The 10991-nt window shown below is 39.9% G+C and overlaps 1 protein-coding gene across 1 annotated transcript in view; it reads right to left on the reverse strand.

Moving 5' to 3' along the window:
- HECW1 (HECT, C2 and WW domain containing E3 ubiquitin protein ligase 1) overlaps positions 1-10991 on the reverse strand; it is a 438073-nt gene that overhangs the window by 273673 nt on the left and 153409 nt on the right. The window contains exon 4 of the mRNA XM_007941232.2: positions 2131-2206. Coding sequence (XP_007939423.2) covers positions 2131-2206 — 76 coding nt within the window. The remainder of the gene's footprint in view (positions 1-2130; positions 2207-10991) is intronic.

Raw genomic sequence — 10991 nt, forward strand, 5'->3', positions numbered from 1 at the left:
ACCCTAATCACTGACTTCAATTGGGAGGGGCTTCCTTTCTTCTGCTGGGTCTATGAGCCCATATCTGCATGGCAATGGTAAACTGGGGATCAATGAACAGACACTTTGCCCACTTCCTCACTCCTTCCCCACCTACACCACATGGACTGTTCTGTTTTAGAACTTTACTTGAGCTTTGATTAGTAAAAATTTCTCTTGACTGCTGTCAGATAAACCAAAAACCAGTTGCCTTTGGGTCAACTCTCAGTGACTGGATGTGTGTCATAGGAGATCTGTACTCCATAGCATTTTCAATGGTTGATTTTTTAAAAGTAAATATCCAGGCCCTTCTTTTGAGGTTCCTCTAGATAGATTAGACTTTCCAACCTTTCAGTTAGCAGCTAAAGTGCTATCTAACCACTTGTACCACCCAGGGACTTGAATAGTACCTTTGTTTCCACTATTTTTCAAAAATTAATTATTCATTATTATATATACAGCAAAACATGCACATACAATTTCTACATGTACAAATCAGTGACATTGATTACATTCTTTAAGATGAGCAACCATTCCCACTCTCCTTTTCTGAATCATCCTTCCACCATTAACATAAACTCACTGTTCCCTAAGCTTTCTTTCCAATCTTTCCATTTGCTGTTGTCAATTTGATCTCATATAGATAGTTCTTTAAAAAACCACAATACTCAAGACAGACATTCTTTACTAATTAAGCTAAACTATTGTTTGGTTTAAGCAGATTACTGGGGATATTTTTGGTTTAAGGTTTAAGGATTATCTCAGGAGAATAGTTTCAGGGGTTTATACAACTTCTATGGCTCTAAAATGTTTGGATTCCCTGAGAATTTGAGTGGTTCCCACTGTTTTTGAAAGTTTGTACTCTCACTCACTGCCATCGAGTCAGATATGACTCATAACGACCCCTCCTTGGGTTTCTGAGGCAGTATCACCACGGAAGTAGATTGCCCAACCTTCCTTCTGAGGAGTGGCTGGTGGGCTTGAACCACCAGCCTTCCGGTTAGCAGTCAAATGCCTTAGGCACTATGCTACCAGAGTGTTCAGATTTATACTAATGACTTTTATTTCTCAAGCATTTCAATAGGAAGATGGGAATGGTAACTTAAGAATTGTTAGCTTTTAGTTCAAGTAATACAAATTATTGAGGTTCTTTCTTCTTTCTTTTTCTTTTTCCATTCATCTACACATGCTAAAGTTTTCAATGGCTCTTTTTACATGTTTCCCTTGCTGATGTACTCTCAGACTTGAAAAGTTCAAGTTGACTATCCATATCCCAGAGAGGCTCATGCCTTTCATCTCTGTAATCACTGGTATTCATGGCCTAAAGTATCTGTTGATTTGACAACAAGCCAAGGTAGTAGTTTTCAAACTTGGCTCAATGGTGTCCTAGGGCTTCATGCTATTTTGTCCCCTCAAAGACCACTTAGGGTAAAACTAAGTTACTGTGCCTCTGAGCTTTGTATCTAGAGCAGCTCAGTAGTTATTTTAAACTTTTTATTTTGAAACATTTTAGATTTACAGAAAAGGTGCAAAGATAATACTGAGAGTATTATCTTCTTTTACTCTTCACCTTACTTACCCCAATGTTAACATCTTACATAACTATGGTACATTTACCAAAACTAAGAAATTGTCATGGATACAATACTATTAACTTAATTACCAGTGAAATTTGAATTTCACTGGTTTTCCAAAATTGTCCTTTTTTTGTGCAGCTCAGTTTTTATCTGTTTTACAAATTAAGGTTCCTGTGGGATTTTATTTAGACAAATAACTGCTTCTTTCCCCATGCTTTCCCCTTCTGCCAGTCTATAAACCCTCAATTACTGCTACTTGACAATGGAAGGAAAACAGAAGAGTAGCATCTCTTCCCACCATCTCCAAGTGCTTTCACATCTGTGACTTACTGACTTCTCCTAATATCTTTATGAGGTCAAGGGAATTGAGCAAAGCATTTTGTTTTTCACTTTACAGGTAGAGAATCTGGGACACAGAGAAGAAGAATAACTTGTAGGTATGAGTCAGTTAGAGCCAAAGCTAGACAATGAAGCTGGGTCTCCTACCTCATGGCTGAAAATTCTTATTCAAGGCCTCCAAGTGAACAAAACATACCTGAGAGAGAAAAGCTGATCAGCCTCCGGCTTCCTTGCTCTTGCACAGTCTCATCGGTACCAATGCTTTTAAAAATCTGTGAGAAGAAGGAAAATGGGAGACAAGCAAACAAGTGTTGAAATTATGCTCACAACACTAATACACACACTCAATCACAGTTATTTCTCCAGCTACAGTCAACAATGACAGCAGCAATGTGATTTCATTAGGCAACTATTGATTAAAATAAGCTTCTAGCAATCTAATGTCTTTCTCAGTAATAAAGAATCTGTAGTGGGGGGGGTACTTTTCAGAGAAAAGGAAATCAACAAACACAATTACTATAATATTATTGGCTCATTGCAGCTGCTAGTATAAACAATGCTTTTCACATTCAATTTGCCAAAAGTAAGTACTTATTACAGCAGGGCCTTTGGCAGTAGAATGATAGGTCAATAGATGTTTACTGCTATAATTATAATGTGCTTCCATTTCACAAAGTACAGTGTTAAACTGTTGTATCTCCACTTCTTGTGATCTGTATTATTATCTAGGGATTTCCAGGAAACTTTTTATTAGGGAGGATCATGAGTATGGCATTAAGAAGCTACTCTGAAGTTTCTCCTATTTAATTATCTTTTTTGGAAATTTCAGAACACAATTGTTAAATGGGTTATATGTATTCTAGTATGTGTTTGCAAATCAGGCTGCTAAAATATTTTATTTTCCATAATTGCTTAATATATATGTTAACAGATTAATCAGAACAAGTAGTGTCCTTGCTTCTACTCTCTTCTAAAAACTAGTTGCCTGAAAGTTGATTCTGACTCCTGGTGCCCCATATGTACTAGAGTAGAACTGTGCTCCATAGGGCTTTCAATGGCTGACTTTTTGGAGGTACATTGCAGGCCTTTTTTTTTTTTTTTAATTGTGCTTTAGGTGCAAGTTTATAGAACAGAGTGTTTTACATTCAACATTTTGTGTACATTTGGTTCACTCCGCAATTACCATCCTCAACCCTAACCCACTCTCCTCCCATCCCTGCCCAGTAACCACCCCCACCCCATGCTCTTCATAGTTATGCACTCCTGTGTGTCCTGCATTTCCTCTGTGTGAATGTTGTCCCTCTGGTGCCCCATGGTCAATTGCTCCAAGGGATGTGTGGTAGTTCAGTTTGTGTGTCAACTTGGCTGGGCCTGGTTGAGTAGCTGGGCAGCTGGATGTAGTATTTCCCATGATGAGACTGGTAATCAACTCCATGGTGGAATCTACTGGAAACAGCTGAGTAGCTACCTTAGGGAATGTGATCTGCTTCCTGTATATAAGCAGAAGCCTTGGGGAATAGTCTCTAGCTGATGGCATGCTTGGACCTTACATGTAGCCATGTCATTGTTCAGCAGCCTGCCATGCTCTGCCAACCTTACAATGGACTTAAATTAATGGCCTGCTGTGTGGTTTGGTAACATCAGGATTGTGCCATTTTACTTGTCAACCTTGGGCTTCTCAGTCTCAGCAGCAAACAGTTATCTGAGTGAAGAAATGCCTCTAGCTCCAGTGGACTGGGAGCAGGAGGCAGAGCTGGACCCCAAGGTTGAGGGGCTTTCACCCAGCCCCTAGAACCTGACACTTTGAACTTAGACTTAAAGCCTCCAAACTGTAAGATAATAAACTCCTGTTTGTTAAGGCCATGCCATTTGTAGTATGTTATTGTCAGAGCGGCACTAGGTAATCAGAACAGGACGCATCTCCATAGAGTATGTGGGTGCATCACCCTGGGTTGAGTACTCTGCGTGTACATCTTATTTACTATTGGGCTGAAAGCCAGCCCCTGGGAGTAAGTTTTATTCCAGCCCTGAAGTGTATCCCAGGGCCATAGTATTGGGGATCCCACCAGACCCCATCTGACCAGTAATTCTGGTAATTAGTATGTTTTTGGATTTTGTTCCATGTTTTTCCTCCCACTCTATCCAGGATCTCCAGTTTTGATCCTTTCCTGAGTGACTGGCATTGGTAGCTGGGCACCATCTAGTTCTTCTGGTCTTGAGGTCCATCATGTCCTAGGACTAATTGCTTCCAAATGTCCCCCAGCCCCAAGTCTTCTTCACTTCCTATTATAGGATACCATTAGCTGCATCTTCTTTTGAGGTACCTCTAGGTGGACTCAAACCTCCAACCTTTCAGTTAGTAGCTGAGCATGTTAACTGTTCGTATCACTCAAGGACTCCTCCATTCTCTTCTAAGAAGGTTTTATTTAGAAATGCTTCTCAGTACTTACTTGAAAGCAAAATAGCCCTTTCTAGGTACCTTTGCATGTGTTGCCTAAGATGTCTGCAGAAAATAATTTTAAAAAATTGACTATTGTCTTAGTCATCTAGTGCTGCTGTAACAGATGGGTAGTTTTAACAAACAGAAATTTATTCTCTCACAGTTTAGGATACTAGGGGTCTGAATTTAGAGCATCAGCTCTTGAGGAAGGCTTTCTCTTTCTATGTCTCTTGGTCCTAGGAGTATCCCAGCACAGGGAACCTGGATCCAAAGAATGCACTCTGCCCCTGGCTCTTCTTCCTTGGGGGTAGTAGGTCCCCCTCTTTCTGCTCCCTTCTCTCTCCTTTTATCTCTTATGAAGACAAATGATGTTATAGGCCACACCGCAGGGAGTCTCCTTACATCATACCATGGCTGTGATGGGATTAAGGAATTAAGGGAGGTATGCTCCACCCTAGTCCTTCTACAACTGATTGGCTTATTACATCAGATCACATCATAGGGGATCATTATATAACTGCCACATTACATCGTTAGTTAACTGCCAAACCACTGACAATCATGGCCCAGCTTAGTTTAACACATATTTTGGAGGGACACAACTCAATCCATGACAAATATTAAGTGAATCCATACACTATGTTTATAGATAAGAGGAGAGAGCCCATAGGCAGGAAGCAGGAAGCCAGGGATTGACCGTCAGATACAGATGACTGCCAGATACAGGTAAGGGAGAAGGTCCGGAAGTGAGGGGGGAGGGTTTGGAACAGCTAAGGGAGACAAACTTGTCTGTCAGTGTGTTGTACTGTGGTGGCTTGTATGTTACTGTGAGGCTGGAGGCTGTGCCACCAGTGTTTCAAATGCCAGCAGGGTTCCCCATGGTGGACGGGTTTCAGCAGAACTTCCCTACTGAGACAGACTTGGAGGAAGGGAGAGGCCATTCACTTCTCAAAGCTTTGGCCAGGGAAAACCTTATGAATAGCAGTGAAACACTGTCTGATATATTACTGGAAAACTTTATCAATATCCTGGAAACATTGCCTGACACAGTGCTGGAAGATGAGCCCCTCAGGTCAAAGGGCACTCAGAATATGACTGGGAAAGAGCTGCCTCATCAGAGTAGAACTGACCTTAATGATAAAGTAGAGCTTTTGGGCCCTCCATTTGCTGATGTGGCATGACTCAAAATGAGAAGAAATATCTGCAAACATTCATTAATAAGAGGAACATGGAATGTATAAAGTATGAATACAGGAAAATTAAAAAAGTTGTCAAAATGAAATGGAGCACATAAAGATTGATATTCTAGGCATTAGTGAGCTGAAATGGACCAGTTCTGGCCATTCTGAATCAGACAACCAGATGATCTACTATGCTGGCAATGACAAGGTGAAGAGGAATGGCATGGCATTGATCATCACAAAGAATGTTTCATGATCTATCCTGAAGTACAAAGAGGACAGTGATAGGACAATATCCACACACTTACAAGGAAGGCCAGTTAATACTATTATTATTCAAATTTCCACCACACCAACCACCAAAGTCAAAGATGAGGAAAGTGAAGAGTTTTACCAATTTCTGCAGTCTGAAATTGACTGAACATGCAAACAAGATGTGTTGATTATCACTGGGGACTGGAATGCAAAAGTTGGAAAAAAAGAAGAATCATTGGTAGTTGGAAAATTTGACCTTGGTGACAGAAATAACACTGGAGATCGCATGATAGAATTTTGCAAGGCCAATGACTTACTCATTGCAAATACTTTTTTTCAATAACACAAACAGTGGCTATACACATGGCCTTCATCAGATAGAGTACACAGGAATCAGACTGATTACATCTGTGGTAAGAGGACATGGAATAAAGCCAGGAGCTGATTGTGGAACAGCCCACCAACTGCTCATAAGCAAGTTCAAGTTTAAGCTGAAGACATTTAAAACAAGTCCATGAGAGCCAAAATAGGACCTTGAATATCCCTTCCAAATTTACAGACCATCTAAAGAATAGATTTGATGCATTGAACACCAATGACTGAAAACCAGAGGAATTGTGGGATGACATCAAGAACATCATCCATGAAGAAAGCAAGAGGTCATTACAAAGACAAGAAAGGAAGAAAAGACAAAAATGGATGTGAGAAAACACTCTGAAACTTGCCTTTGAGTGAAGAGTAGCTAAAGCAAATGGAAGAAATGACAAGATAAAAGAGCTGAACAGATTTCAAAGAGCAGCTCAAGAAGACAAAGTCAATTATCATAATGAAATATGTAAAGATCTAAACTTAGAAAACCAAAAGGTAAGAACATGCTCGGCATCTCTCAAGCTGACAGATCTGAAGAAAAAATTTAAGCCTCAAGTTGCAATATTGAAAGATTCTATGGGCAAAATATTGAATGATGCAGGAAACATCAAAAGAAGATGAAAGGAATACATAGTCACCGTACCAAAAAGAACTGGTCAATGTTCATCCATTTCAGGAGGTGGCATGTGATCAAGAACCAATGGTATTGAAAGAAGAAGTTGAAGCTGCACTGAAGGAAGGGGCAAAAAACAGGAATTGACAGAATACCCATTGAGATGTTTTAACAAATGGATTCTGCGCTGGAGGCATTCACTCAGCTATATCAAGAGATTTGGGAGACAGCTACCTGGCTAACTGACTGGAAGAGATCAATATTCCTTTCCAAAGAAAGAACCCATTTCAAAGAAAAGTGATTGCACAGAATGTGGAAATTATTGAACAATATCATTAATATCTCATGTAAGTAAAATTTTACTGAAGATAATTAAAAAACAGCTGCAACAGTATGTCAGCAGAGAACTTTCAGAAATGCAAGCTGGGTTCTGAAGAGATGAAACAAGGGATATCATTGGTGATGTCAGATGGATCTTGGCTGAAAGCAAAGAATACCTGAAAGATGTTTACTTGTGTTTTATTGACTATGCAAAAACATTTGGTGTGTGCATCATAACAAAGTATGGATAACATTTAGAAGAATAGGAATTCCAGAACACTTAATTGTACTCATGAGGAACCTGTACATAGACCAGGAGGTTGTCATTCAAGCAGAATAAGGGGAAATTGCATGGTTTAAAATCAAGAAGGGAGTGTGTTAGGGTTGTATCTTTTCACTATACTTATTCAGCCTGTATGCTGAGCAAATAATCCAAGAAGCTGGACTACATGAAGAAGAACCTGACATGAGGATTGGAGGAAGACTCATTAACAACCTGAGATAAGCAGATGACACAACTTTGCTTGCTGAAAGTGAGGATGACTTGAAGCACTTACTGATGAAGATTAAAGACTGTGGTCTGCAGTATGGATTACACTTCAGTATAAACAAAAAACAAAAATCCTCACAGCTGGACCAAGAAGCAGCATCATGATAAATGGAGAAAAGATTGAAGTTGTCAAAGACTTCATATTATTTGGTTCTACAGTAAAACCAATGGAAGCAGCAGTCAAGATATCAGACAACATATTGCATTGGGCAAATCTGCTGCAAAAGACCTCTTTCAAGTGCTGAAGAGCAAAGATATATCCTTGAAGACTAAGATGTGCCTGACACAAGCCATGGTATTTTCAATTGCCTCATATGCATGTGAGAGCTGGACAATGAATAAGGAAGACTGAGGAGAGTAGATGTTTTTGAGTTGGGGTGCTGGCGAAGAATGCTGAAAGTCCAATGGACTGCTAAAAGAACTAACTGTCCTGGAGGAAGTGCAGCCAGAATGACACTTGGAACCGAGAATGGCCAGATTTAGTCTGACCTACTTTGGTAATGTTATAAGAAGGGACCATTCCCTAGAGAAGGATATCATGCTTGGTAAAGTGGAGGGTCAGTGAAAAAGGGGAAGACCCTCAACAAGATGGATTGACACAGTGGCTACAATGATGGGCTCACGTATAGCAAGAGATCGTGAAACTGGCACAGGATGAGGCAGTGTTTTGATCTGCTGTACATAGGGTCACTATGAGTCTGAGATGACTCGACAGCACCTAACAACAACAAAATACCCTGTGTTCACTTTTTAGAAGATAATCTCTACTGGAGAAGGAAAATAATTGAAAATGCAATAACCTCTCGATCAACATCTCTTTGTAGATAGCCTGGGCTTGTTTTCTCTTTCTTCTGCTTCTCAGTAATCTTAATGGTGTAAGAGTTGTGACTGGGTGTTACATAAACCAGACTTGTAGGAGACTGGCAGTAAAGACTAGGCATCACTAGAAGCACACAGCTTCAGCCCAAGGGGAGTAAAAGGGATCATTAACACATCTCCTCAATACCAGGCAGTGTCCTTGGTAGGTCTTTGGAACTTGGCTTCAGCTTGTAGGCAAATCTCTACTTCTGACCTTATGCCCACATGTGCAGTGCAGCTCACATTGCTGGGATGCTCAGCAAAGGGAAGAAAGTGGTGGCATCTGGAATGATGCTGAACATTAAGCAAGATCAGAAACTATGAAACTACTTGACAGGGCTCTGTCTTGAATAGTCTTTTTTATAATAAAGAATCAAATTCAGATGTGGCCAGGATGAGTCAGCCACACATTGGCTTGTCCTGAGGCATTAGCCCTCTTTGCTTTGTAGATCCACTTCCTTCATACTTCCTGATTTTTTTAAAAAATTTTTTATTGTGATTTGGGTGCAAATTACAAAACAGAATCATTTTACTCTCATAAAACCAAACCCACTGCCGTAGAGTCAATTGTACACATAGTGACCCTTTCTTGGGTTTCCAAGGCAGTATCACTATGGAAGTAGATCACTCAATCTTCCTTCCAAGAAGTGGCTGGTGGGTTTGAACCACTGCTGGTTAGCAGTCAAATAACTTAGGCACTATGCCACCAGAGCTCCCATTTTTACTCTCAAGAGTTCATAAATATTTTGTTTCAGGGCTCAATTACAATCCCAACAATAAAATTCTCCTATCTCCTTCTTCTGTATCCTTCTTATCTAAGCATTCCTATCTGTCCAGCTTTCCCCCATGAAAGTGCTGCCTTCTGATTTCTCATGGTTGACTGTTCTAAGGGGTACATTTCCTGGGGTAGGTGTTCTGCTCACAGACCTTTCTACTTATTGCCTGAGAGTAAATCCACAGGAGTGAGTCCAGTTGCAGGCCTGAAGGATAACCCAGGACCAAAATCTTGGGAGCTTCACCAGTCTCTATCTGACCACTGATTCTGGTTACTTTTGTGTTTTTGAATTTTATTTCATATTTCCCCCCTCACTCTATCCAGGATTTTAAACATTGATTCCTTTCCAAGTGGTTGGCATTGGTATCTGGGCACCATCAAGTCCTTCTGGTCTCAGGGTCATGAAAGCTGTGGTTCCCATGGTCCATTAGTCCCTTGGACTAATTATTTACATTAAACATTGATTTTCTTTACACTTCTTTGCTCTAGATGAGGGGAGGCCAATAGTTGCATCTTAGATGGATACTGAAAAGCTTTTAAGCTATTCACCAAAGTAGGACGTAGAACAATATTTTTACATACTATGTTGTGCCAATTGAGATTGATGCCCTCCGAGATCATGGTCCCAAGCCTGCAGGCCCAGCTACTCACTCCCTCAAGGTACTGGGTTGCCAACTGAGAAGCTACTCCAACCTTGTTGCCTGTTAGATCTATAATGCATATGGATATTTTTGTACCACAACTACACATATAGGAATATCATCAGCCAAATCTATCTATGGTTATGGATATATTCCCATTCACCAACCCATACCTGATTTTCTCAACAGTCTATGCATCCATCTGTAGAAATATTGTATAAGTCTATTATTTTAAAAAGTCAAGGAAATTTTTATGCAAGGAAGGAAATTTACTTTGTTGGTTACCAGTGATGGGAGGGAAGAGGAGGAAAAATTTCTGACTAGTTAAGAGTCATGTTCATATGTTGATTTGGGTAAAGGGAAAGGCAATAGAGCGAAAGTGTGTGACCAGTACAATAACATAACAGAAAAAAAGGACACAGAGAGGTACACAAAAAGTATAGATAACAGAGGTAAATAGTATTACATACACAATACTGCATTATCAGTAACAACAAACACTAGCCTACTTTCTTAAAATTAAAAAAAAAATTGTTTCCCTCAGTCTTGGGAAGGTTTTATATCCTAAGTAATGTAGGGCATATTTCAAGGTGATAAATCTGCTGCACTCACAGACCCTCTAGGATTTATTTTATTTTTTAATAATTTATTTTAATTTGTTGTTATTGAGAATATACACTGTAGAACATACATCCAATGCAACAATTTCTATATGTACAATTCAGTGACATTGATTACATTCTTCAAGTTATGCACATATTCTCACCCTCCTTTTCTGAGCTGTTCTTCCATAATTAACATAAACTCACTGCTCCAACATAAACTCACTGCTCCCTAAGTTTCCTATCTAATCTTCTGAGTTGCTGTCACTTTGATTTCAGAGAGATAGTTCTTAAAAGAGCACAATACTCAAGGCAGATATTCTTTACTGTTGTTGTTGTTGTTATGTGCCGTCGAGTCAAACCCAACTCATAGCAACCCCTCCTTGGGTTTCCGAGGCAGTATCACTACGGAAGTAGTATTGCCCAACCTTCCTTCTGAGGAGTGGCTGGTG

This window comes from Orycteropus afer, unplaced genomic scaffold, assembly GCF_000298275.1.
Source record: "Orycteropus afer afer isolate SDZICR_OR568_19922 unplaced genomic scaffold, OryAfe1.0 scaffold00077, whole genome shotgun sequence".
NCBI classification, from domain to species: domain Eukaryota; kingdom Metazoa; phylum Chordata; class Mammalia; order Tubulidentata; family Orycteropodidae; genus Orycteropus; species Orycteropus afer.